General features: G+C 51.7%; 2 protein-coding genes across 2 annotated transcripts in view; one reads left to right on the top strand and one right to left on the bottom strand.

The window, feature by feature from the left end:
- The window catches only part of LOC149365210 (beta-scruin-like), a 212,990-nt gene extending 206,453 nt beyond the window's left edge, over positions 1 to 6,537 (bottom strand). The window contains exons 1-2 of the mRNA XM_089540996.1: positions 6,404 to 6,537; positions 3,872 to 4,059 (exon numbers count right to left, since the gene is read on the bottom strand). Of these exons, the coding sequence (XP_089397122.1) occupies positions 3,872 to 4,051 (180 nt within the window). The 5' untranslated portion in view covers positions 4,052 to 4,059; positions 6,404 to 6,537. The remainder of the gene's footprint in view (positions 1 to 3,871; positions 4,060 to 6,403) is intronic.
- A 7,281-nt stretch (positions 6,538 to 13,818) lies between these two features.
- On the top strand, positions 13,819 to 25,891 carry LOC149365209 (uncharacterized). The gene is made up of 4 exons (XM_089588305.1): positions 13,819 to 14,730; positions 14,979 to 15,251; positions 24,054 to 24,156; positions 25,069 to 25,891. The coding sequence occupies exons 1-4, from the start codon at positions 13,917 to 13,919 to the stop codon at positions 25,082 to 25,084; spliced, it is 1,206 nt and encodes a 401-aa protein (XP_089444431.1). The 5' UTR covers positions 13,819 to 13,916; the 3' UTR covers positions 25,085 to 25,891.
- The last annotated feature ends 1,989 nt before the right edge of the window (positions 25,892 to 27,880 follow it).

The following is a 27,880-nucleotide window of genomic DNA, read 5'->3' as shown; positions in this document are numbered from 1 at the left end:
AAACCAAGTTTTTCAAAAAGCTAGTACGATGACTTCATGACGATGTTGTCAGGTGCGCGCCCACACCGAGATCAGCGCCTCTTTTAATTTTTACAATGCCTGCCGAGTACGGCCTATCCGAGCGTCCAAGGCCCTCTACTATCCCCCATTCGCACTCTCCCCCGTCGGCTAGCTTCGCGTCTGTGGCCGAGAGTACCATCTGACTGGCGCCTCACGAAGGAAAGCGAACGAAGCCATCCTTTGTAACGTTCTCTGTCTCTCTTCGTGAGGCGGCATCCCTCATAGTCATCAGGCTGCCTGTCAGGCGCTGCGCATCGTGGAGCTGCTGCAGGCGCTGGTTTTAAAAGGAGCCACATAGAGTGGGGTGCAGCGGCGTTGGAATCGCTGCGGAAGACTGAGGCGGCTTCTTCAAATCATGCATGTCCTTTAGCTACAACGCTGAAACATTCCGGGAGAAGCTCTGAACTGCTTATGAGGCCTGAAACATGAAACATGAAATATGGAACCTCAGGGCAAAGCAATAAGTTTTGCTATATTGATTTGCGATACAATCATGTTCAGTAACGAAAATGGGTGAATGAAATAAAGAATGCATGGTAAATATTCCCGGGAAGGGATTTTTCGAAACTACCAGGCAGCAATAGCTCTAACGTCACAGCTCTACTATTGCCAGGATAAGCGGCCATCGTTACGACGACATTGTAAAGATTTTTCTCTACCTGTGGCAGCCTGCAGCTACGATTGTTTTAAAAGTGAACCCCACTCGCAAATACACGACTCCGCAGCTGATGCCAAAGCATTCCCTGGCTTCCAAGTTATCGGCTTGGCCTCAATCAGTGGCAATAATGTTTTAATAAATTTGCAGACATGTAGTAAAGGTGTGCGTGCCGTGGGGTTTCGGCAACTTCGCACTCTGCTTGGACGAGAATACCGGGTGCTCGAAAGACTTCAATAGAAAAATGCATTCTTGGCCTACACCTCGCACTTTGCATGATTCTGTGCGGATTGCGACCCATGCTCATTGGTTCATTGCTGCTATAGTAAGGTACGTGTGTCGCTGCTATCTACGGTTCCTTTTAAATTCTCATCTGCAATAAAACTTCCATGCAGCAGTAGTGGATGTATCATGCTTCAAAGGCGCGGTGCTTGAGCGGGAAGATATTTTCGCGTTGCTAAATTGAGTCCGTGTGTAGTGTATGCAGTCACTAAAGATTTCGCGTGCACTAATGTCGGTGCACTTGTCGGCCGTGTAGGAAACCTCCTTAAACTTCGAAATAGAGGTTTGGCCCTTTTTCAAGAGTTTATTTTTTCACCGTCGCCGCTTCCAACCAGTGAGTTGACTTCCTTCAAGAAAGGTAAGCCGCATTTCTGGGTGTTGCCCAGAACCACTGCCTGATTTCAATATTGAAATTGGTAAACGTACTCAAGTTACTTTCGTGTAGAAGTCGTAGTTACTTTCACCACAAGCCAGCAATGGACGACGTGTCCCTCCGGGTACACTCCGTTCTTCCGGCGCAATTAAACAAAATTCCCCGTCGTGCGTAAAGAAACATTTGCGATTTAAGAAGGGGGCTTCAGCAAAACAGAGAGTGTGTAGTAAATCACTTCGGCGTCTCAATGGATGGACGTTCCGCCCGGTCCTGACAACCACCAGGCGCTAATAAAACGATGAAAAACTAAAAGAAAAGCGCTTGAAAAAAGCATGCATATAAAACCGAAATTAAGTTCGCTTCAGCACGTGTTCAGACGCAGTGCCCGCAACTTCGATGAGTGCGCGTAAAAGAAGCGAATTTCTGCGCTGATCAGTTCAACAACTTCTCCAGTTAAGTGTTCAGGCATCCAGCCGCGAGGCGCGGAAGCTAGCTGTCACCTCGCATTCCTTACTTCCCTTCCGAAGCTGACAGAGTACAGTCTGCGTGCTTCCATGTTTTGCTGCAGAATGCGTCACTGTTGTGTGCCATCGTGCAGGTCGACGACAGAGAGCATCGACGACTCCATTGACGACGTGCTGCATACGCAATGGCTGAAAGTGAACGGACGCAAAGATTGGCCGCCCATCTATGCGCTGGCTCACTCCGCCGTCTGCAGCAAGCATTTTCTTCCTGAAGACTTCCCCTAGATGCCGCAGCTCTAATCTGGCCGAATGTCGGCTGGAGGCGGGACACGATCTCGACGAGGAAGGCGTACCAAGCGAAAAGCCTCGCAGGGAAGAGCTCCAAACCACGTGTGACAAGCTGTCTATGGAGGCTGCAGGAGAAACCTTTGGTAGTCCTGTACTTACATCACCGGTGGCCATGTGGACGCAACCAGCTCGGTTGTCTCTTCAGTAATAGCCTTGCCAAACACATCGCATGATTTTATGTCACCGGCTGAAAGAGCGTCAGAGAGCAAGGCAGGCTTAACGCTGTGCCCATAGTTATAGCTCGCGCAGAAATGGCCGGCACAGCAGATGTGTCTCGAAAAAAAAAATACCCGAAACTTGCGAGCACGTCGTCAGGTCGCCTGCTGTAAACATCGATTTGAAGCCCACCACTTCTCTAATCACTGCATCCCGCTCGCAAGCGATATCTACTGGAACAAACGTACTTTCACTGCCAGGCAGTGGTCGGAGGGACATAAACAGAGTGCCCGTGCGTCGAAACCTAACGCCGTCGGTGAAAAGAAGTTACAGCTGTCCCACGGACCCTACCAAAACAAGTTTCAGAATCTTGGAGGAGCGCCGGATATGGAAACTTAAAGAGCCTGGCACGGCCGCACTGCGCACGAACGAGACAAGCGGGAGGCGCTAGGAGGCGCTGCCATCGCGCGCTATCTGTTGGTGCAGTGGTGTACATAGTGAGAAGGACGTTTTAGTGGGCGCCGCCAGATGGCGCTACGTGCGCACCAAGCGTAGGATTGGTGGCTGAAAAGCAGAGATGTGGCATAAGGTTAGAATTGTAGGAAACCGTAGGTAAAGATGATGGCGAATCTTAATGAGAATTGCCAACACAGTAAACAAAAAAATAATAAAGAAAGAAAAGCTGAGCATGGTGGCAATTGCCACTACCCCGTTTTAAAGGGGGCGCTCCTGTCCATCCACCCATCCACCCATCCATCCACCCACCCACCCACCCACCCACCCGTCCGTCCGTCCGTCCGTCCGTCCGTCCGTCCGTCCGTCCGTCCGTCCGTCCATCCATTCATCCATCCATCCATCCATCCATCCATCCATCCATCCATCCATCCATCCATCCATCCATCCATCCATCCATCCATCCATCCATCCATCCATCCATCCATCGATCGTAGGGTGTCTTGATGTTCGCTCGCCTCCACTATTGAGGCCCCCTAGCCAAGCGAAAAGGAAAACTAGCAGAAACGTACTTTGCTACTCGCTTAACTGCGACTACTGTGATTTCCATGCCCATAATTACTAATATACACACACAGTATATGTGTCTAAAGCACCCTTTTAAGGCAACACCGTATTCACTAGACGCGCTTTTGTTCAATCCAAACGATCGAGCTGGCGTGGCGGAGTGGCTAGCGTGCTCGTCTCGCACTCCGGAGGCCCTGTTTCGACTGCCCAGCTCGACCGATTTCCTACTCGGTTTTATTTATTGATGCTTCTGGGATTTTTCGCTCACTGCTAACGACGCCGACGACGACAGCGGCTTTTCTGCGACACGGGACCCTTGATTTTATCGCGTTAACATTTTAAAACTTCGTCGTACCTCATTACTAATTTGAAACTGGATCAAACCCTTTCTGTCATAGGCGGTGCGGACAGGGCAATTTTCATTGTTTATTGGGTCGCCCGCCATCTGTATACTGTATGAAGTGTTTTATACCAATTCCGCCTATGCTTGGAAGTCCCCGGGAGCGCACTCACGGACTGCGCGTTGCGAAGCAAAGGCGAGCCCTCCTTCGAAGGTAGCGCTACTGCGCTGGCCCCGGTGACCGGGTAGGGAATAGGGCAGCCGGAGCAGATGACGTTCTGGGCCGGGTCCAGCTGCGTGTGGGCGTCGGTGGCGGCGCGGAAGTCTGACTCGATGCCCCCAAGCAGGCACATCTGGTTTCCTGCGGACGCACAATAGACGTGTACACTACTATGCAGTACGGAGTGTCATTAGGCGGAACTGCCGGCGTGTGTCGTACAGTGAAGCATGCAGCGAGCCGAGTGCGGGAACCGTCCCTTGACGAGGCGAGAGGGAAACCTGCTTCGGCGGAGGAAGAGAGATGGGCGCAGCGACGCCCTCAAGCGAATGAGGAGGGGAGGGGGGGTGCCGAAAGCTGAGCTGGCGTCATCGGCTAATCCAAGGCGACGTGCCATTTGGGAAATGTGAATAATGCAGCAAACGTAAAATCCTCAATAAATTATTACCCAGCCATGAATTCAGCCCAAGTAAAACGACGAAGTGCAGCAAATGTAAAAAACATACAATAATTAGTGTCGCATAAAGGCTGCCAAAGTAAAGCAAAATCAATAGGCGTATCTTTCTGGCAATGGAATGCGGCAAAAGAAAAAAGCATCAAATTGAAAAACACTGTCCAAAAAAAGGCATTCTGCTTACACAGTTAACGGCATTAGACCATCTGAGTGTCTGTCAGTTTTTCACAGAGGCCCATGTCCGACGCTATGTTTGAGATTAGAACTGCGGTAGGCACCTATACTCGCCAAACTGTACAGAATTCAGGCACGAAGCTGCCGCACGCATTAAACACAGTCCTAAGTGTACAGGGTCATTAAACACCGCTCTGCGTGACTGCGCACAAGCGGAGTACCATTAAGACCAAGCTGGCAGCAAACCCGTTCACAGGGGCACATCTTCTCTTTCTTCTTCTCTTTTCTTTCAGCAAATTATTGAGTTGCTCCCAAACAATATCAGAGTGCTTCATTACATCGTCGTTAAATTGGTTACTCATGTAGTTTCTTTTGGCTTGCCGATTGATACTGTTGGCTTTATTTCTCGAAGCCTTAAACTTCTTCAGATCGTCAATATCTTTTGTTTTTAGAAAGCGTTTAAAAAGTATGTTTATAATTCGTATCGCCTTTAAGCATTCCTTAGTTATCCACGGCTTACGTGCCTTCGAAGCTGACACTCTGGTTTTGTATGGAAAAAACTCACAATACAGCTGCTTATAGGTGGCAATAAAAATACCGTAAGCATCATCAACATGGGTTTCCTCGTAGACGCTGCTCCAATTTACTTGCGACAGTTTATCGTAAAATGTTTGTAAAGTAGTCTGGTTTATGTCTTGAATACGCATAGCAAACCTTTTTGCAGGTTTGTTATGGGGGACTATGAGATTTGTAATTAAATAAATTGGCAGGTGATCACTAAGATCAGCTGCCAGTGCACCGGGTATTGACAATTCATCACATGCATTAGTAATGAAGGTGTCTAGTAACGCTGATACTTCGGGCGTAATGCGTGTTGGTTGATTTATGATATTGAAAAATGCCTTGGTCTCTAGTATAGTGTAGAATTCTTGTTGAAGTGTTGACTTTTCAAGCAAGTTTATGTTCAAGTCCCCGCCTAATATGAGTGTGTATTTATGATCATTTACCCAGCTGAAGTACTCATCTATAAAATGGAGAAATTTGTTACTGCTTCCGCCGGGTGGGCGGTATGTGACAGTAAAAAGCAAGGAATTAGATTTTAAGGTAAGAACCTCGTAGTCATCGGTTACCACACAGAAAGTGTCAAGTAATTCGCATTTTAAAAATGTTGTCGACAGCATCGCAACCCCCCCCCCCCCCCCTCTTTTAGAGGTCCGGTTAAGAAAAAATGTAGAGTATTCAGGTAGATTAAGAACAGCAGAGTGGCTATCGTACCATGTCTCAGTAAAACGTCAAACGTAAAGCTAAAGCTGGAAAGGAAGGCGCATATATCATCGCTTTTGTTTCGAGCTGATCGAGCATTCAGATGCAGAAACGAAATGTTACTGCTTTTTATCTGATAACGGTTGCTCAGCTCGTCAGGTGTCAAGAAATCTTAACTTGAAGCGTTCACTGATGCCATGACCTCAGAGACACGATATGTAGCAATCTATTAACGGTACTGCGAAGAAGCCAAAAGAGTTGAAAAAACGAAGTTTTGAAAAAATGCAAATGTAAACTGCAATGGGCATACTGATAGCATGGCACAGAAACAATTCTTGTGGCTACGTCTGTGCAAAAGTTGTACACTTTACAGGGCACGGCACAAAAGTCAGTAAATTTTAAATCTACATCGAGGGAAAGGCACTGCAGGCACTCCTAGTACAGCCATTACACAGGCATTTACAAACCTCATTAATGGCTAGTCTAGCATCGCAGGCAGAAACAAGGGTTGAGATGACGAAGCAGTAAACAGCTGTTTTAAATTTCAGTGTCAAAATCTTTACGCCGAAAAACACAAACAAGAGAAGTCATATTCACATGTTTCCAGTTGTTATACTTGAAATATTGAAATACTGTCGCTTGCTGCAATGTTTTTAAGCATGAAATGCTTTGAGCCCCCGTTGTCGGCAGTGTGGTGACGTCACGCCGAGACCGAGAGCCATCATCCGGGCACTGAAATCCAGTCATCCGGGAACTGAATTCCAGTCATCCGGGCACTGAATTCCAGTCATCCGGGCTCTGAAACGAGAACATCCGGGCACCGTACGAGACTTAGCGAGATTTAACGAGACTCTCTAAGCCCTCCTACGCGACCGGCATGCAAGCAACGGTTGGTCTCCAAACGAGTCATAAAAAATAACTGCTGCCAGTGCCTTCTCAATGTTTATCAAGATATCAGTCGCTGAGCGTTTGATAATGCACGGAATTATAATTTCCGATTTCTAATAACGCGTGCAAAAAGCACATAAATGCAACGATACACTTCGTTGTCATACGTGATCTCTTAGGGGCTTCGCGCATCGAAGCAAAGCCGCGCAGGCGCATAGGGGCCCGGGGGAGAAGCGCTGCGTTCAAAGGGCAAGACATCGCGCCGAACGGGTGGCGGCGTTCCTCCCTTCCATTACGGTGTGGTTCGGGTGTCCACCGAGATGGCAGAGAATTACTGCGCCATTTCCTTTCCTCAAAAAACCTTGCGTTCAAATGACAAGGCATCGCGCTGAACGGGTGGTGGCGTTCCTCCCTTCCTGTACGGTGCGGTTCGGGTGTCCACCGAGATGACATTAGGCCCGTAAACATTTCATGCTTACTCTACTCTCGGTTACGGGAGAGGCAGAGATTTTTTTTTTGTCCAATATCATATTACTTTAAATTTTGTTATTTATGTGCTGCACACTGCTGCATGAACTGTTCTGGGGAACTGTGAACTCGTCAGGCCTTACCGCCTTTTGGCACAGTTCCCTCTTTCATGTATTTGATTGAAAATAAACCTCAAACCTCAATATGAAAGACTATCAGGCACTGAAACGGGACGTTTCATCCTAAAGAAAGCAGGAATACATTATGAAGGAATCCGTACACACACCTTGCCAATTCCAAGACACATGCACGAACACTTAACAGTCCCTCCTCTGCCCAAAAGCATGCATCCACACTACGATACGGACAGAAGAAAGGCTAGGGCACAAAAAGGGCACAAAAACTTCACGAAAGATTTACAGTTGAGAAAGACAGGGCGCACGTGGACGTGGCAGATCATGCGGACAGAGACGCCTTTTCTCTGGTAGTTGTCGATCATCGAGGTTCTCCTCTTGCATCGGCGACAATCGATAAAAGAAGATTTCCGGAGGAGGCCGAAGAAGCTGCCATAGCTTTAGCCATTACTTCCACCACTGCCAAATAAATCATAAGTGACTCCAAAACAGCAATTCGAAATTTTGCAAAAGGAAGGGCCCACTCAGCAGCCATCAAAATCTTACAAAAAATCTCCAATACCCGCCAGATAGCATTGATCTGGGTCCCCGCCCATTCGGACCATCCTGGAAACGAGGCGGCGCACCAATTTGCCCGAGGATTCGTGGTTAATCGGGAGGTGCGCTACCCCGAGCTCAGGTCGGCTAAGGAGCGAGTGATAACGTACAAAGAAATTACTACCCACTTCAAGAAAGAAAGACAAATCTTCCCAGAACCAAATAAATCTCTGAGTAAAACAAAACAAATCAGTTGGCGGCAGCTCCAAACAGACGCTTTCTTTAATCCTTACATGTACTCCATATGGTTCCCGGAGCAGTACAGCCCCGTCTGTTCTCTCTGTGGACACCAAAAGGCAGACGCACCGCACATCTTATATTCATGTAATCAAGACAAGCCATTGCAGAGTCTGCAGCTCTCTACCCAATCTCAGTGGGAGGCCGCGCTGCTCAGCTCGGACCCGGAGGTTCAACTTCGAGTCACAGAGCGAGCCGAAGAGGTCGCCGAACGACATCGTCGGTCGGCCACCTGGCGTCCGGCCTAGAAGAGGAGCCCACCGCGGGGAGGGGAACATCACCCCAATCCGCGCCTAAGACCTCTTATTTAATAAAGTTTACCTCCTCCTCCTCCATGCAACCAATTAACCAATTAAAGGGATCGTATAGTGATGCTCCAAGTAAGTAGGAATGACTTCAGTTATTGTTTAATTACCCAATTAGCCTAATTAACCTTTCTAGTCAGCCAGATAAATAAATAGAACCGAGTAGGAAATTGGCCGAGTTCGGGAATCGAACCCCGGTCTCCGGAGTGCGAGACGAGCATGCTAACCACTCCGCCATGCCAGCTCGTTGGTTTGGAATGAACAAATACGCGTCTTGTGAATACGGTGTCTTGTTCACTCCCATCTTCCTCTCTTCCCGTTACGGCGAGGTTCAGGCGTCCCCTGTTGTGACTGTACTTCGGACCACGTGGGCCCGATCAGGCATCTACCGTGAACAATCACCAAGGCCGACAACCTCGCGACGACCATGGGAAGTGGAATGCTTGGAATGCCCCTTGCGAGCCTCAGCGGATTAGTGTAGCAGGAATTTCAGGGGCCATTGTCAGCAGTAACCCCAGCGACATTCCTTGAGCGGAGGTGACCACTATAGAGGCGAAGGCCGGGGACGCGCCGGAGTTATTGTCCGAGCGACCACACCAAGGCGACGAGCCGGCGCCGGTCACGCTGGCGGATAATTGAAGAATTCTGTGGCCCCGACTCGCGTTCTGGGCATTCGGCGGGGAGGCAAGTTCATTTCACCTGCTGGAAGACTTCGGGAGATTCCTTTCCCGCAGGGCTGGATGAGTCGGCATCTCCTCCTCTCATCAACCAGCTGCGAGAGAGTGGAAAAACCCGCACCTGCCCAGCCGTGGGCGGTAACAAGAACGTCCCCTTCGGTCCATCCGATTGGACAGTGTTCGTCGACCATTATTCCCCAGCCAGGGATCTGGGGAAACCGAACGATATTTAACTCGGCCGTGAGTGTGGCCGAGAGAAGCCTGCTAGCTCCAGTCGACTACGGTTGACGAAGACGTTCCCCTTCGACTGAGAGCCATTCTCAGTCCCGCTCTATGTAAATAATGTAAATATGTGAATACAGTTTTTCCTTCACTTCCCTTACTCCCCGTCTCCGGCCCACGTTTCCTTCCTCCTTCGGCACTGCGGCGGTGATCCTGGACGCGATGCCTGGTGGGACACGCTACTAGTACGGCAAAACATATCACCCCCAAGGTATGCGAGACAGATACATTTTACTGCGAAAGCAATACTACTTGCACTTTCCAGGGTGACCACCATCGTGCCGCGGCGGTGACCATCATTGACCTTCATTTGACCTTGATTGCATTAGTTGGATTTTATTTTCTGTTTTACTTTTTTCTTTTTTTTCCATTCGCGGCAGCGGGGCGCAGCTGCTGCCGGCGCGGCGTAGATCCGCCGGGACAGCAGCGACGAGCTGAGTTGGGCCCCAGTTTTCTCTCCGTCTGGCGTGACGTCACAACAGAGGTCAAGCAAAAGGTCAAACGTTGATCCGCCTGGACGACGCTGAAGGCTCAAAACCTAGCGCAGTATTGCTTTCGCAATAAAAACCGTGCAGTTAATGGTTTAAACGTGGCGGCGGCAGTGACAGATGTGCGGTGCATGCGTTGGCATTGGCAATGATGTTGCAGACAAATGGCACTGGAAGTGCCTGACAGCGATGCGGCTCCTCCGTCTCTCCCGCACCCGCCCGGGTGGCGCACTTTTCTCCACCCTTAAGCTCTCCTCTCTTATCCCCCTCCCACCTCACTGCCCCTCCCTTCCCATGTCTCCTCCCACCTAACCGTTCATCCCCTACCTAAGAATATGCATCCTGAACACGACCCCTCCCGCAGAGCAGTGAGAGCCCCCGCGCTCTGGCGTGAGTACGGTCGGAAACCTGCCGTGGCTTATGTGGATGCTGCCTCGTACAGCTGCTACCCAGCCCACACCCTTGCAGTCACTCACAACTCCCTCCAACCCACTCTCACTGCCTCAGTCTACACTTCGACCTCTGCAGACGCCGTTCACAGAGCCTACACGTTCACAGAGCCTACACAGCCAACTTAGTGGATCTCGACCTCCAGCTCGAGTATTCCTATGTAATGGTGACTATCCTACCACTCCGTCGCAGTTACCCGCCGTTGTGCATAATCAACGTCTACTGCGCTCCCAAACTCAAGCAAATGACTTTTGCGAACCTCTTTAGCCGCGCGTTAAGAGTAGCGGGTCGCGATCCCCTGCTGACTGTGGGCGACTTTAACGCTCCCAGTCAGCTGTGGGGGTATCGCAAGGAGGAGTTGCGCGGACGTAGGCTGGCGGAGCTTGCGTCCACGTTGGGTCTGACCCTCCACACGGACCCCGTCCACCCAACACGGCTAGAAAACTCCGTGACACGGGATACGTGACCGGACTTAACCTTCCTCGCAACATACAACACGCAGACTGGCTCAACACCGAGGAGACCCTCGGTAGCGACCACTGCATCCTTAAGACTACACTACGCACACGCCCCCTCAAGCTTCCCAGGACACAAGCCCGTATCCCAGATTGGACGAAATTCAGGCAAAATTTTAACTCACTTGATAATACACCCATTTCCGCGCAAGGCTACCCAGCATGGTCCCAACAGCTGCTGACACACCTTTCCTCGCATGAAACACGCATCCAGCTCTCAGAGGCGGTCACGGACGTAGATAACCACCTTCTACACCTCAGGGAAGCCCGTCGCAGCCTCGTCCGCCGTTGGCGACGCCAGAAACACAATAGAAAGCTTAAAGCTCGAATTGCCGATCTTACACAGAAAGCGGCAGAGTACGCGACCAAACTCGCCGACTCCAACTCGGTGGATAGATGCAACACGGCCGCACGACAAATGTCCAGCCGAAACACGTGGCGTCTCTTTCGAGCCCTAATCGACCCAACCCAAACGCGAACCGAAATACAAAAATATTTGCACCGAGTCATGCACGCTTTTCCTGGCAACACGACTCAACTGGCACAGAAACTTCGGGACCAGTATCTGTGTACAGCCCATGACCCCCGTGGATCTGCGTACTCTTATGCAGGCAGAGAGAACACGGAGCCGGATCAACCATTCCAGCTCCATGATCTGCGGGCGGCTCTCGCTAAAATGAAACGGGGCACTGCGCCAGGACGGGATAGGGTCACCGTCAAGCTTTTGATGAACCTGCCCGACTTAGCATAACAGTCCCTCCTGGAATACGTCAATGCGATTTGGCGCGAAGACACCACCCTGCTAATCGAATGAAAAACGGCTCTCGTCACTTTTACTCCTAAAGCTGGCAAACCAATTGACACAGATAACATCCGCCCTATCTCACCTCCAGTGTGGTCGAACTAATGGAGACGATGGTGCGTGATCGGTTATCTACATATCTTGAACACAAACATCTCTTTGCGAGCACCATGTTCGGATTCCGCCCACACAGATCCGCACAGGATGTCCTCCTGCAACTCAAACGGGAAGTCCTTGACCCCCTCGAATGCCCCCATAATGACCGGGTACTACTCGTCTTGGATCTCAAAGGGGCATTCGAGAATGCAACACATAAGATCATACTCACTAACCTAAGCCACACCGACTGTGGCCTCAACACATTCCGATACATAAGCCAATTTTTAATGGATCGTCAATCCTACATTCGAATACAAGATAGAGAGCATGGTCCTTACCTACTCGCACGCGGGGAAACCCCCAAGGCGCGGTACTTTGCCCGCTGCTCTTCAATCTGGCCATGGTGCACCTGCCGGCCCAGCTGAGTGGTGTCGCCGGCGTGCAGCACGCCCTGTACGACGATGACATCACTCTGTGAGCCACGCAGGGCAGCACAGGGGACATTGAAACCAGCCTGCAAACAGCAGCGACGATAGTAGACCGCTACACCCGCTGCTGCGTTCTTCAATGTTCCCCTCAAAAATCGGAGTTCGTGCACCTCCGCCCCTCACAGAAGTGCACAACTAAAATATCTTTCTCTTGACAGTGGTCCCATGCACGAAAGTGATGAGATACGGGTACTCGGACTCTACATCCACAAACACAGGCGGCCAGACACTACATTAGCCAAACTCCGTAAGGTGGGGGACCAGGTGGGCCGCATGGTCCGCCGGGTTTCTAACAAACACGGAGGGTTACGTAGTAAGGATGCCCTGCGGCTGGCAAACGCTTTCGTAACTAGTCGAATTCTCTATTCGACGCCTTATCTCCACCTGCGGAAACAAGGGGAGGACGCCCTTGAAGTCATCCTTCGCAAAATTGTTAGACGTGCCGTTGACCTCCCCATCACTACTTCAACAGCCGGCTTATGGTCCTTGGGGTGGTGAATACTCTCCGGGAGCTCCGGGAGGCGCACCTTACAAACCAGTACACGCGCTTGTCGCTAACGGAGTCGGGTCGCCGCCTTCTTGCTCGACTCCATATCCAACACACCCCTCCAATGGAAGACAGGTTTCGCATCCCGGAACTGTGGAGACGTACCCTCCACGTGCGGCCTCTTCGAGCAAACATGTCACATGAAGACCATAATGGTCGGCGCCTGGCACTAGCGGAAGCGCTGGTCCGACATTATGGGAACAAAACAAGTGTATACTACGTGGACGCCTCCGGCCCTCACCACGGGGGATGGTACACGGCCGCGGTAATTCGCAACAGCAACACAGTTAACGGCCTCACTTTCAGAGCCCGCAGTGCAACACAAGCAGAAGAGGTCGCGATTGCTCTCGCGGCCTCGCATTCCGATTCAAAATACATAATCACCGACTCGCGAGGGGCCTGTCGGAACGTCGAACAAGGCTCCACTCCCTTCCTACCCTATCGAATATAACAAAATTGCATACGGGATACGGACCCCGCACACCGTTACCTTATATGGGCCCCTGCTGATCAGGGGTTGGCAGGAAACGAGGCGGCAGACGCAGCCGCCTGCGCGCTCTCTCACTGGGCTGTTTTCTCCTCCCCACCTGATCAGGAACCCGATTTTAATCCAGTCTATACGTTGAAAGATATCACAACCTACTGTCAAGATACCCATCGCCTTTACCCTAGCCTATGTAAACGCCTCAAGAAGGCGGATGAGCGGCTACTTCTCCGCCTCTTCACCAATACATTGCTGTGCCCGGCAGCACTAAAACATTTCGATCCCTCCTTTAGCGGCAACTGCCCGCACTCTAGTGCGGTGTATTCGGACACCCATCACATGGTGTGGGCCTGTCCCTCCAACCCAACCCGGCCATTCCCCCCATCCCCAACCCAACCCGGGAGGACCGGGAGGCGACCCTGCTCGGCTGTGACGTCTTACAGGCCCAACAAGCCTTAGTCGGGCGCGCCCGGGCCCAAACTAGGGACCTCCACCTAGTGATTGTAAGGATCGGGATTCCCGCTAGGCGGCGCCGCCCTGATTAGCTGGCTGCCTATCGTGCTCCGCATTCACCTGCCCCTGGCCTAGTACAGGGCTTCGCCCGCCCCTGGATTCCCTCTCCATCGATTCAGGAAGGCTTCCAAAGCACATGGATACCACCGGCATTACGGCCCGCTGCCGAGCTGGCCCTCCAAGCGCCTCCCAAAGTCTGAAGCGGCACGGCGCCTCGCTAACCCTATCGCGCCGCACCTGCACCTCCGATATGCAGCGTCTGACGAAGCCCCTGCAGCCCAGACCCACTGATGCCGCCACTGCGGGGTCTACTCCAACCGCCCACGTCACCGCGCAAAATCCTGTCGCAACCAACGCTGTCAGCGACGCTGCGAGCTCCAGGTCAACGGCCGCGGCGCAGCCGGCAGCGTTCGTCGTCACCGCAGCGTCCGCTGCTAGCCAACTCCACGCTCTAAGGGACGCAAACACCTTTGGGCCCATAGACGCGTCGCAGCCGCCTGCGTTCGTCGACGCCGCCGGTGCCGCCGCGCCTGCTCCAGCCACATTACCCGCTGACACCAAGACCTGCAGCCCGGCACCAGCGTCGCAGATTGCGTCTCAGGCTGACGATTCGTCGGCAGACATGGACTTCATGGCGTCCCCGGTAGACTACACTCCATCCCCGGAAATCGGCTGGAGCACCATCAGTGCCAGCCGTAAGCCTGCTTCCGCCACCCGACCCCGCTCCGAGCTCATCACTGTTGGCATCCAACTCCCTCCTGGTACCCTCAATCCCAAGCTGCCTCTCTACGACGTGCTCGCCGCAGTCACCTCCGCTGCACAACTTTCCTCCAAGACCAGTGCAGACATCACCCTTCAGGCCAAGCCAGCCCAAAGCCTTGTGTTTTTAAAAACTCATTCTCCACTCACCGCCCACCTCCTACTTTCTATCACGCACCTTCACCTTCACGGTAAGCCTGTCAGCATCAAAACTTATGTCCCCCATCCTCCCAACTCATGCCTCGGCGTCATCCATAATGTTGGTGGCCACTTCACTCCTGATGAGCTCATGCATGATCTAGAATCTTTCAAAACAGATATTCTCGCTGCTCGCATGATGGGATACACTCAATCAGTGCTTATAACTTTCGCTGGTACCGTCATCCCCCACTTTGTATATTTCAAACGCGTTGCCTTCCGGTGCGGCGGCCCCGCCAAGCCAAGGACAAGGGAGCCAACCAGCCCCCGAGCAAGCCAGGCTGTCCGTCTACCGGCAAGCCAGGCGGTACATCTGCCGGCAAGCCAGGCTGTCCGTCTACCGGCAAGCCAGGCGGTTCATCTCCCGGAAAGCCAGGCGGTCCATCTACCGACAAGCCGGAGTTGCCTGAGGCAATGCCACCACCACCCCAAGCCGACGTGGAGAAACGAACGAGTACCCCCCCCCCCACCAGGTTCTTCGCGGACATGGGCGCAAGCCGTCCAGGGATCCCAGGTGAGCAACAAGGGCAGGGCAGCCCCTCCTCATCCCCCCCCCCTTCGAAACCGCCGACAAAAACGGCCGAGCAATCCCAAATTTCCGCCCTCAAAGAGGAAATCGCTAACCTACAGAAGCGTCTTGCCCTCACTGAGGCGCGCCAAAATTTTCCAACCCAGAGGCCCACTCCCCCCGCGGTGGAGGAGATGGATAGCGACACACCGGCGAACGCGCAGACTGCAATCGCGCAGTCTGCGCTTGAGGCGACGGTTAGCGCACTGGAGGCCCAGTTGAGCTCCGCATTCTCCGCCTTAGAAATGCCAATCGCAACCACCGTCAAGGCGGCTCTAGACAACATTCGTACCATTATAGCCGCACATATGACCAAACAAACTCTAACTACAAGGCGCTCCGGCCAACTCAAGCGTATAAGGAGCCCCAATATTAAGGCTGGTAGACATACAGTCGCACATGAGGAACAGGAGCCCGCCCTCAACCTGCCCAGCGTGACGCAACCTGCTGTCATTGAGGCACCCGGCTCAGAGGCGGGCCCCTTTCTAGTAAGCATAAATTCTAATCATAATCATGGCGGACATTCATAAACCGCGATGGTACTCACGCAGCAATTCGGCCCCTGTCCGAATTTTACAGTGGAACTGCAGAGGTTTCAAGGCCCGTACTAAGCGGGCCGACCTACGGCTTTTCCTAACAACGTTCCCCAGTCCTCCTGCTGTAGTGGCCCTCCAAGAGCCGGGGAACGCAGCCACCCTCACAAATTACTCAGTGTATCAGCAGGATGCGCAGAGCTGCCTCTGCGTACATAAAAATTATACGGCCTCCCCGGTGGACCTGGATTACAAGGCGCTTTTCTCGTATGCGATGGTGACGATCCTTCCGCTACGCAAACAGGACCCCCCATTACACGTACTCAACGTTTACAGCTCTCCCAAACTTCCAAACGTCACATTTGCAGACTTATTCAGTCGGGCGTTAAAGATGGCGAACAGGGACCCCCTCATAATCGTTGGGGGCTTTAATACCCCCAGCCGCTTATGGGGATACATACGTGAAGAAAAACGAGGATGCAAGCTGGCGGAACTTGCGTCAACGTTGGGCCTTACTCTTCACACAGACCCTGCACAACCCACTCGCATTGGGAACTCCGTGGCACGCGACACGTGCCCAGATCTCACCTTTACCAAAAATATTAGATATGCAGAATGGCACAACCCCGAGGAAACCCTGGGTAGCAACCACTGCATTCTTGCGACCACAATCCGCACCAAACCCCTTACAAGACCTCACACTAAAGCAACCCTTCCAGACTGGACCAAATTCAGATCCAACTACACTGTTTTTTCGACAATGTTACTCATGATATCATCCTCTCCCACCTGTCCCAAGTGGACTGTGGGTACAACACATTCCAATACATCAAGCAATTCCTCACAGATCGGCAATCATATATCCGACTCCAAGACAGTGAACATGGCCCGTACCAACTTGGTACGCGAGGAACTCCACAGGGAGCAGTCCTCTCGCCTCTTCTCTTCAATCTGGCCATGATGAAGCTCCCTACCCTGCTGGGTGAGGTCCCGGGTGTGCAGCATGCCCTGTGCGCGGACGACATCACCCTCTGGGCAGCACACGGTTCGGTTGGAGAATTCGAGGCCAACCTGCAGCAAGCGGCGGCTATTGTGGACGATTATGCACACCGCTGCGGCCTTGAGTGCTCCCCGAGCAAATCGGAATTCGTGCACATACGTCCGAATCCAAGGTGCACAACCAAAATTGCCCTCTCCCTGCTTAGTGGCCCGATACCTGAACACGATGAAATCAGAGTATTGGGAGTCTACATACAAAAGAACCGCAAGATTGACACCACGCTGAAGAAACTCCGCAAGGTGGGGGATCAGGTGGGCCGTATGGTCCACCGGGTATCAAACAAACGAGGGGGGTTGCGATGCAAAGACGCCCTGCGGCTGACCAATGCATTCGTAACCAATCGAATCCTGTATTCGGCACCGTACCTCCACCTGCGCAAATGCGATGAGAACGCTTTCGAAGTGATTCTCCGAAACATCTATAAGAGAGGTCTCGACCTCCCAATTGCAACATCCAGCCAACGTCTCCTCGGCCTGGGATGACGAACACCTTTCGGGAGCTGCGCGAGGCTCATCTCAGCAATCAATACTTGCGGTTAAGCAAAACACGTGCGGGTAGCCGCCTACTGAGGAGAAGCGGGTATCCATGCCCGAGGCCTGGCGCTTCGCACTAAAGATTCGCCCCCTCCCCAATAATTTGACAAAAGATGCCCATGATGGCCGCCGCCTCGCGCGAGCGCAGGCCATTTACAAGCAGTATGGTGCTCGACCAGGGGTATTTTACACGGACGCGGCAGGTCCACACCATGGGGGTTGGTACCCGGCTGCCGTTGTCCACCAAAACAACCCAGTTCAGGGCCTCACCTTCCGTGCCCCCAACATTACATTCGCGGAGGAAGTAGCTATCGCACTTGCAGCTGCGGATCCAGCGTTCCGAGTCAGTATCACCGACTCAAGAGAAGCTTGCCCCAATTTTGAACAGGGCCAAATTCCAGAACGTGCTTTCCAAATTTTACACAGATGTGAGTACCGGGATTTCCCAACCCGGCGCACCATCATCTGGGCCCCAGCACATGCGGGGATAGAGGGAAATAAGGTAGCGGACCCTACCGCCCGCGCGCTTAACCACCGGGCATCGCGTCTCTCCCCGCCTGACCCGGCTACTGATTTTAATCCGGCAATTACTTTTCGGGAGATCTATCTGCTGTATCAAAACGCTCACGGCCGATACCCACCCCCTTGTAAAGGCCTCAATAAGGCAGAGGAGCGTTGGCTACTTCGCCTCTACACCAACACGGTACTGTGCCCGGCAGTGCTGAAACATTTCAATTCGGCATTTTCGGGCGAGTGTCCACACTGTGGGGAAGTGTTTGCGGACACATATCAAATGGTGTGGGCATGCCCTACCAATCCTGCTTTCCCACCCCACCCCCACCCCACCCGAGAGGACTGGGAGGCTGCCATGCTCGGCTGCTCAACTCTCCAGGACCAACGAGCCCTGGTGACAAGAGCCCGGGCCGCCGCGGAGGCCACAGGGGTCCCGGACTAGGGATCCCTCCTAGTGATTGTGACGGCCGGGCCCTTCAGGCACGGTCCAAGCAGTACCCCTGTATATAGTATAAATAAATGTTTTACACCACCACCACCACCGTCCTCATAAACCTAAGCCTCCCACCTGCACCCATTGTCTCACTCTAGGCCACCGCGCCCACCAAAGCCCCCAGCACAGCGTTCCGGCCAAGTGCCGTCGCTGTGCTGCTCCTCTAACCGCTGACCCTTCCGCTCATGTGTGTGCCCAGCCCTGGTGCCTTCATTGCCAGGTAAACACCCACCCCTCCCTCGACCCCACTTGCCCCTTCCTCCTTGCTAAACAACGCGAGTGTGCCAAAGCTGCGTACCTCCGACGCCTAGCTTTGCGCCGGGTCACTCAACCCACCACCCCCTCCTCCTCCTCTAATCATGACCCTCCATCAGCTCCGGTCACGTCACCACCAGGCTCCTACGCCGCCATAGTTAAAGGATCCTCGGTGCCAGCGTCCCTCTCTTCCACTACAACACCCTCTCCACCCTTGACAGACGAGAGCCGCTCCTTCGACCTCTGGCTCGCAATGCTGGAACGCCAGCAGTGAGATAGGTAGGTAGGTAGGAAAGACTTTTATTGCTCTAGAAAGGTGCTAGTAGCAGACGAGAAAGAAGAGGTCCATCTTCCTTCTTCTCACAGGGTCGGTGCCCCCCATTTCAGGGCACCGCTGAGCTTCGCTGCTCGTTGGGCGTGCTGGATCAGAACTTGTTGGCAACCCAGATCGCCGCTGGAGAGCCGGCTCTCCCACTGTTCTGCACTCGGGTCTTTGCGAAAGCTGTCGTTTTCACTGCATTCCCACGTGATGTGGTACAACGATGGTTTGCTGCCGCACCACGGGCAAGTGTCCCGATATTGCGTCGGGTAAATCTTGCTAAGGATATGCAGGTTTGGGGATGTTCCTGTCTGCAATCTTCGCCAATACACTGCCTCTAGTTGATTTAGATCAGGATGAGGCGGCGGATAGCGGATCCGTACCCCCTTATAGTAGTTGAGAATGTCTGAGTACGTAGGGCTGACTCGGTCGGGTAGATCGTTCGATTGGGAGGAAGCTCGGCTCGTATACCCTCGAGCTACCTCGTCGGCGCGTTCGTTCCCCGCTATGTCGGTGTGTCCTGGCACCCAGTAAATGCTATGTGTGACTTTTGGTGGGGTCGCGCTCTGGAGGAGCCGGAGCGCGGCGCGACCTATGCGGCCGTTCATGTAGTTACGGCACGCTTCTCTCGAATCTGTAAGGATGGTAAGGGACATGTTGCTTCGATAACCGGCTACCGCCGCTAGAGCTACGCCTAGCTCCTCCCCTTCGGTTACCGTGCAATTTCTCACTGAGGCGCTAGCTAATTCCTTTAAGTTCGAATCAATAACTACCGCCACTGTGCTGTTATGTGAGCTTCCTGTATACGGAGCCGCGTCCGTGTATACCGTTGTGGATTTTGTAGCTAGATTTTGTTGTACATACCTCGCCCGGGCTGCCCTACGGGCCGCATGCAAGTTGGGGTCAATGTTCCGGGGAAGGGAGCGAACCTTTAGCGTCTGGTGGATTGCGTCCGGTAGGTGGTGGTGAAAAACTTTAATCAAAGAGAGCTTGAGGGTTAAAAAAAATAATAATAACCCTGCTGCATGGTCGGTATCCTTAGTCCGGGACACCGCATGACGAGGCCCCATCTCGCGCCCGCTTGACCAAAGCCCTTTGGGACTCCAGTGTGGAGCAGTTGAGGAGGGCAGTCTCCCATGCCTCTCGGGTGGGGGTGGGGGAGGGGGGAAGGTGAGGATTCTGAGTACATGCCCACACCATGTGAAAGATATCGCAGATCTCTCCACAGTGCGGGCAGCGCCCATCTGTGTTCGGATCGAAGTGTTTTGCTATTGCAGGACAGAGAAGGGTTCCTGTCTGCAGGCGCCGCAGAGTTCGCTCCTCCGCCTTACTCAGCCCCTTGGCCGGTGCCGGGTAGAGACGGTGGCTGTCGCAATAATAAATTAGGATTTCGCGGAACCGCAGAAGCGGTTTATAAGCTTCTGAGCCATGAGAGCTAGGATGAGGAGCCCGGTGTGTGAGCGCTCGGGCGGCCGCATCAGCGGCCTCATTGCCTCGTAGACCCTGGTGGCCAGGAGCCCAGATCACTTTTGTGCGAGTTGGATCGGCGAGAGCGCGTCTTAGAATTTGCGAGGCCAGAGGTGATATTTCGCCTGCAAGATAATGTTCACAGGCCCGGCGAGAGTCTGTGATAACCGTTTTCGATTTTGGTCCGGTATGCTCGCAGTACGATTCTCGAATTCCGCAGTTCCGCCTAGCCCCACTCGCCTAAGGAGCGAGCGCCCCGTAGGAGTCTGCTGGAGCCTAGCTAACTGCGTGACCAGTTGGGCTTCTTTGATCTCTTCGAAGGTGTTGTGAATTCCAAGAGCCAGTAGGTTTTCGTTGGAGGTGTTCATTGGTAGATCCAGGGCTGTCTTGTAAGCTTTGCGGAGTATGGTATCTGCACTATCCACTTCTCCTTTGTTGAGGTTGAAGTACGGGAGGGCGTAACCCACGCGACTGACCACCAGGCTCTGAACCAGGCGCAGGGTATCCCCCTCTCGCATGCCGCTCCGCTTCTGCGACACGCGCGTGATCATTCTGGCGACCTGAGTGGTCGATTGCTTGAGAAGGCCGAGCGTATGGCCGCATCGCTGGTTGCTCTGCAGCCACATTCCCAAGACTCGTATCTTGTCTCGTTCGGGAATTAGCTGTCCTTCGAGGGATACATTGAGGGACCCTTCCTTGTGTTTCCCTTTGTAGACTCGCAGGAGTTCTGATTTTTCGGTGGAGCAGGCGAGGCCTCGTGCACTGACATATTCTTCCACGCAGGTAGCCGCTGCTTGCAGTCGTTCTTCATTCTGGCCGAGCGACCCAGTGGTAACCCAGACCGTGACGTCGTCAGCGTATATTGCGTGCTGTATGCCTTCGATCTTCTCGAGTTGTCTCGCGAGGCCGATCATGGCCACGTTGAAAAGTAGTGGCGAGATGACGGACCCTTGAGGTGTGCCTTTGTTGGGGGTCGAAAATTTAGCGCTGCGAAGGTCTCCGAGCCCAACCGTTGCAGTGCGGTTGGAGAGAAAGGCCCTCACGTAGCTGTGAATCTTGTCGCCGCAGTGGAGGTTGTCGAGTCCTTCCATTACAGCCGTGTGGCTAACGTTGTCAAAGGCTCCTTTGATGTCGAGGGCCATAACCACGTTCTCGCCTACGCACGGGACGTTGGTGAGGACTTCCTCTTTGAGTTGTAAGAGGATGTCCTGGGTGGAGAGGTGGGCTCGGAAGCCGAACCCCAGGTAGCACACGGCAGCGGGCCAATATTGGAAATCCACTGGCAAAGCGTGGCCCTAACTAGTCCCAGAGTTGCCAGTGAGCATCCGATATTGGTTGTGCCACTCCTTAGCACATCCAACAATGGCCCTGGTTGTCCGTCGCTTTACCAGTATTGGCTGAGCCGTAATTAGATCCTGGCTATCATGGGCCAGGTTAGCCAGGATTGCCCCACTGTTTGCCATTGCTGGCTGTGCCATCATCGAATCCTGGCTATCATGGGCCATGTTAGCCAGTGTTGTTCCACTCTTTGCCAGAATTGGCTATGCCATTTCCGGGAGCTGGCTATATTGGCCTAGGATTGCAACCGCTTATCCAGTGTTCAAAGTATACTGGCAAACGTTGGTAAACATTGTGTCATCCATTAAAATGGGTTCAAAATTATTTTTATTGTCGAGTACCATATCGGCAGTTCATAATTTTCGAACGCGCTAAAACATGCGAGTTCAAAGATTTGGTTTTATTTATTATTATATTTTAACCGAACACTTTTGCAGTTTGTGAGCAAAGCTACCCATGATTCCATTGGAAAAGCTGCACTCTGGTTGCGCAGTGAGCAGCAATAATACGTTTAGGAGAATTGCGATCGAAGTCCTGTTGATCAGAATTAACGTTCTGATTACACCCGAGACGCCTTCAACAAAAATTGTCAACAGGCGTCTTCAACAAAAATGGAATAAGTTTGATTTGATTAAATTTTTGGAATAAAAATCACTTTTTTTTATTCGCTCTAGGAATTCACTGCCGCAGTGCGCAGCTGGTGTCTGCTTCATGGAGATCGCGATACAAATGTAATAGATTAGCGCAAGTGCATTCGCTAAACCGAAATTGTGCTCAGTTTTGGCAACGTCCAGAAACGAAGCAGTCGCCTCGTAATTTCGAATTATGCGTTGCGCTCGTGAAATATTAGGCGGGTGCTTCATAAACGCACGCGGACACGTGCTAAGCGATTCCTACGCTTCCCTACCTCGTGCCCTGTGATCGCGCCTTTCCCGTGTTTTCTGATTTGCTATTTCCTTCCTTTTCTGCAAATCGTAGTGTTGGAAATTGTTGTTTTTGACCATTTTATTCTTCTGTTGCGTAATTTGCAAGGGGGGCAATATAGCTCTTGCTCACGTCCTTGCATATTTACTCGCAAGTTTTTTTTTTCTTTCCAACATGACCTTTATTGATGAAAACCATCGAAAGTAGTTGCGAACCACAATTCAACATGCCTTTGTTTGTTTTTGCTTTTTTTGCGCAAAACTTCCACACCAACAAACAATTTGAGGATTCTTCGACGACCACTGAATAAATGGACTGACAACTGGCGTTAGACGCATGTTAACCTAGCTTGTTTGGCGTATGTACGGTACATGAAACTATGAAAGAGCGCGCATTCTGCTTGGATATCTTTTTTGCTTTATATTTTTGTTATTATGTGGTAACATTTTAAGCTATCTTGAACTAACAGAAGCCACATCATACGGCCCCACAAAATACGCGAGTGCCTGAAGTCGTTTTGGCGAAATTCATCTTGAAGCTCCATGTTTTTCACTTCAAAATTTTCGGGCTTTTGCTGCAGCTTTGTAGCAATACTTTGACGCTTCCGTGTTTCCCATCCACTTGTTCCTTGTAGGTATTGCTTTCCGTACGGCCTGTGGCCATGTGACTCGTTCGCCAAAAATTCCAAACCCTTTTCACGTGTTTTGGCCCCTTTCCCTCTCTCTTTCAAGTCTTCCCATACCTCCCCACCTGTTCTCCCGGCCGCGCCCTTTTTTTAGGTAGCGGGCTAACCCCCCCCTCCGCGAAGCGCTTTTTTTTTCTTTTTGGTTGTCACTTCCTCAAAGCTATTTTCCCTCGCGCGCAGCTACGCGCTTCGCTGTTCGTGCACCCTTTCAAGAACTCCCTGTCTCCACCTTTCAGCTCGAGGACTTTTCTCGGAACCACAAAACCTGTGTAAAGGAAAATGACTCTATCCCCTCCAGCCAATCCCCCCCCCCCACCATCGTCTCCACTGCTCGTCTTGGAACCGCGCGACGCATCACAATAAGACATTCTTGACTCCACGGCGGAGCCCAACCACGTGCACAACCAACACGACGAAAATGCATGCACACTCGAGCTCGCACCGTTCATAGTCTGTGCACGCGAAAAGCCACGCTCATATATGAGGACAGCTCCGACGCTGTTCGTACCGCCTGCAAGATCTTATTTGTAAGTACTAAAACTCTTTTATCTTGATATACGTCTGGAAGTTAAAGTGGTTTTTGTAGTAAACGTTGCTTTGACTACATGCGCCTTTATTTTTTCGGCAGGAAAACAGAGCGAGCCAAAAAGCACGAGGACGACTTCTGTGTACCCACTCTCATTGCGAAATGGCTTGCTTGACGTCGTGCGCAGTGCAATTGTGGCCGAATGGTGAGAATTTAATTTTTCGTCTTTGGTGAGATGAACTCACTGAAGATTCACTACTTTGGCTAAGAGCGGGTTTGAACTCATATGACCTGAGATGGGATGCATTCGGGAATATGTCCTTTACCGCTTATGCACGACGGAAATCAGAACCGCTTAATTAATTTTCCACTGCAGACCAGTTGGTAAGAATATGTGTAATACTTCCGTACTGTTTCTTTTTGCCTTCTACACTAGCAGACTCAATAGAAAATCCGCAATTTCTGGTTAAAGCTTTTGCCCAAGTTCTCTCGCAATGAAAAAGGGCATTACTCTGGCCTATCAGACTAGTATTTTTGTGTGGTTTGCAAGTCGCAGTTTCGAATTCAATTATAGCATGCATGCGAAGCGACTAAGGTAAAACAAAGGTGCCCTGAGTTCCTTGCGTTCAGCGTATTTCGCAAAAAATCGCATGCCGTATTTTTAACCCTATTAAAAAAACTAATCAAAAATGTTGTTTTGACGTCAATGTGGAAGAGACGCTACAACCTGTGCATATTTACTTGAATAAAAAATTAGCTCGCAATCTAGAGATACGAGTTATGATATTAAAACAAAATAATACATTAATCTGTTTTCAATATCACATTAATTTGCTTATCTCGCATTGAATATATTTACTGGGAGTGCGACACGACGCATTGCACTAAATTAAACCATTTGGTATAAGAGAAGTTTAGTAAATTAAATTCCACTTTGTGCAACTAATGTGGTGCTGGTTCTTAAGAATAAATTTAAAATTATCCTGTAAAATATGTTGCTAGTGTCTTCACGATGACTGTGTTTCACAAAATTCGGAGTTATTTAATCATTTTTGTTTTTGTTCTGTGATGGCCATAATTCAACTTACCATGATATCATGCATCTCGATCGTTGCAGGCTTGGCGCTTCGTGAGGCCATCGTGCAAGAGCTGGACGAGGAATTTGTTTGAATGCAGTCCAGCAGCCCTCTTGCAAGTGGAGTGCAACGATTACTTCGGATATGACTGATCAGTTCACTGGAGGACAGCTCCGCTGAGAATTTTATGGATGCCTTAGCCGTGCCGCAGCAGCTTGCCCAGGTGTTTTGCCCAACCTGATCGGCACACACCAAACTTGAAAATAAATTGTTTTCCCACAGCCTCTGCCACCATGCTCTTGGGCCCCCTTTCTTTACTCCCCAGGGTGGCTGGTGGTAGCGCAAACCATCCTGTGCGGGCTAAAAGCGTGATTCTTGTAACTCAAAGCACTAAACGGGTCTTTTTTCTGGAATTCTTTCGCACCCTCTATTATGAATATTTGCTAGGTAGAATGGTATGTACATCCATCCACAGTGCCGGTCATTGCCGAGTGGGTTAATTGCATGTGCCAGCGTTCGAAAGCTGGATGCCATTATTCGAAAGCTGGAAACCATTATTCGAAAGCTGGATGACATTATTCGAAAGCTGGAAACCATTATTCGAAAGCTGGCTACCAATGTTTGAAAGTTGGCTACCAATGTTTGAAAGCTGGCTACCAATGTTTGAAAGTTGGATACCAGTATGAGACCTTTGCTGGCCCATGCTGCAGAACGAACATCGGTACTGCGTTGGCCGCTTGATCGTCCGAACCTCGGCCCAAAACTGGCATGAAAGTAGGTCCAATGTGTAAAGTGGTAGCGCTCGGCCCAAATGCCAGTGTAGGACCGATGTTCGTGCCAATTTTTGCCAACAGTTGACCGACCTTCGGCCAATGTTGTTGTGCTGCCTGGGACATACTGTGGGGGCACAGGTCTTCGTCTTCCATGTAGTTTTGGAGCCTCCGAGTAACGACTCGCTCGTAGAGCTTGCCTAGGCAGGAGGTGAGTGAGATAGGTCGGAGATTTTCGATCTGTAGTTTCTTACCCGGTTTGGGGATCATTACGACCTCTGCATGCTTCCACTCTTCAGGAACCGTTCCCGCGGCCCAGTGCCCGTTGAGGAAGGTGGTCAGTTGGTCGACCGCCTCGTCGCAGAGGTTGCGTATGAGTGCGTTCTGGATCTTGTCTGCTCCCACCGCAGTGTTGCGCGTGCATGCCTTTATGGCAGCGAACATTTCTTCCCTGGTGATCGGCCTGTCTAAGTGGGTGTTCGGTTTCCCCAGGTATGGTTTCGCGTATGCCGCAGGCAAGGTCGTGCCGTAGCATTTCTCTTCGGCCTTACCTAGCAGTCCCTCTTCCGTACCCTCGAAGGTGTGGACGAGTCTGCGGATAGCTTTCCCGCTTTCGGCCCTGGTTTGGGTAGGGTCGAGGAGGGTCTTGAGTATACGCCACGTTTTGGCCGTGCTGAGGGTGCCGTCCAGCGAGCTACTGAACTGCTGCCAGCTCTGCCTGGCCAGTTGGGTCGCGTACTCCTCCGCTATCTTGGTGACTTCTGCGATCTTGAGCTTGAGCTTCCTGTTAAAGCGCTGCTTCTTCCAGCGCTTGGTGAGTCCTCGACGTGCCTCCCATAGCCTGATGAGCCGAGGGTCCATCTCTGGTGTTTGCTCGGTGCGATCCACTTCCTGAGTGTACCGCTTCTGGATGTCTTTAAGTTGTTGACACCAATCATCTTTGGAAGTAATCCCCCCTTCCAGGTCCGCGCAAGCCTTGCGGAAAGCCGACCAGTTGGTGATCTTGGCCGTGCCGAGCTTGCGCTTGATGTTGGTGGCTGCTATCGTAGGCTTCAGGATATAGTGGTCACTGCCTAGATTCTCCAGCAGATTCTCCCACGTTGCGTGCTTCACTCTCCTGACAAACGCTAAGTCCGGGCACGTATCCGGGTAGATCGAAGTGCCAAGGCGCGTGGGATGAAGTTCGTCTGTTAAGAGGGTACATTGGATCGCTTCCGCCGCGTCCTCGACCTGTATACCTTTGTGATTATTAGTGGGGTATCCCCATTGCTGTCCTCGAGCGTTTAAGTCGCCTACAATGAGCAACGAGTTGCTTTTCGCAAGTTTGCTGGCCCCTAGAAAGAGTGTATCAAAATTGGCGTCCCGCTGGCGAGGCGGGCTATAGAGGTTTACGAGAAAGACACTCTTTTCCTTACGCTTCTTTTTGGGAATAATTTCCGTCACTGAGTGTTCAATTTTGGTGCTGGGAATTGGGTCATGGGCTATGGCTACCAACTTTTTGCTGACCAAGGTTTCCGTGCGTCCGCTATCGTAGCACGTATATCCCCTGAGTGACGGTGTCGTGTTAGTTGCCTGTAAAGCTATTATATCGGGTGTGGAGCGTTGCGTATGTAAAAACTGCATCAGGAGTCCCTGCTTTTGGCGGTACCCCCTGCAGTTCCATTCCCAGATCTCTAGTGGAGTTTGTTTAGCCATGGTTTTGGGCATTGTTCTGATTGGAGCCTTCAGTTCCGAAACGGCGCTCGTGTATGAGCCTGTCCCGGGCCTCGTTTGTTATTCGTTGCGTATTTTGACTTTTGACATGGTTGCGGAAACTTTGGTCCTGCAACGCAACTTTTTGCTGTAGTAATGTGACGTTCTGTTCTGACAGGTTGAGTTGGACCTGCATGGCATCTAATCTTGCATGAGTTTGGCGGAACCGTCCTTCGGTGCGAATCATGAGATCCTCCATGCGCTGCATGAAAGCTCTTAATTCTTTGGGGTTGACTGCTAAGGGGGTTGGAGATCGTTGCACTTCGGCCGCCGGGGTCGGGGGCCGCGGTGCGTGCCCTGTTCTCTGAGCCTGCATCTCTTTATGAGGTCA

This window comes from Amblyomma mixtum, chromosome 1 (genome assembly GCF_055824585.1).
Source record: "Amblyomma mixtum isolate Tamu chromosome 1, ASM5582458v1, whole genome shotgun sequence".
Taxonomy (NCBI): Eukaryota; Metazoa; Arthropoda; class Arachnida; order Ixodida; family Ixodidae; genus Amblyomma; species Amblyomma mixtum.
The sequence above is the reverse complement of the archived record's forward strand: the minus strand, read 5'-3'. Positions and strand labels throughout refer to the sequence as shown.

What these genes read in the sequence shown, in the direction of transcription:
- LOC149365209 (XM_089588305.1), top strand. Translation starts at nt 13,917, where the DNA reads ATGGATACCACCGGCATTACGGCCCGCTGCCGAGCTGGCCCTCCAAGC. An exon ending in CACGCACCTTCACCTTCACG is followed by an intron (nt 14,731 to 14,978) that starts GTAAGCCTGTCA and finishes GGCCCCGCCAAG; the next exon opens with CCAAGGACAAGGGAGCCAAC. An exon ending in AAGCCGTCCAGGGATCCCAG is followed by an intron (nt 15,252 to 24,053) that starts GTGAGCAACAAG and finishes TTTTTTCGGCAG; the next exon opens with GAAAACAGAGCGAGCCAAAA.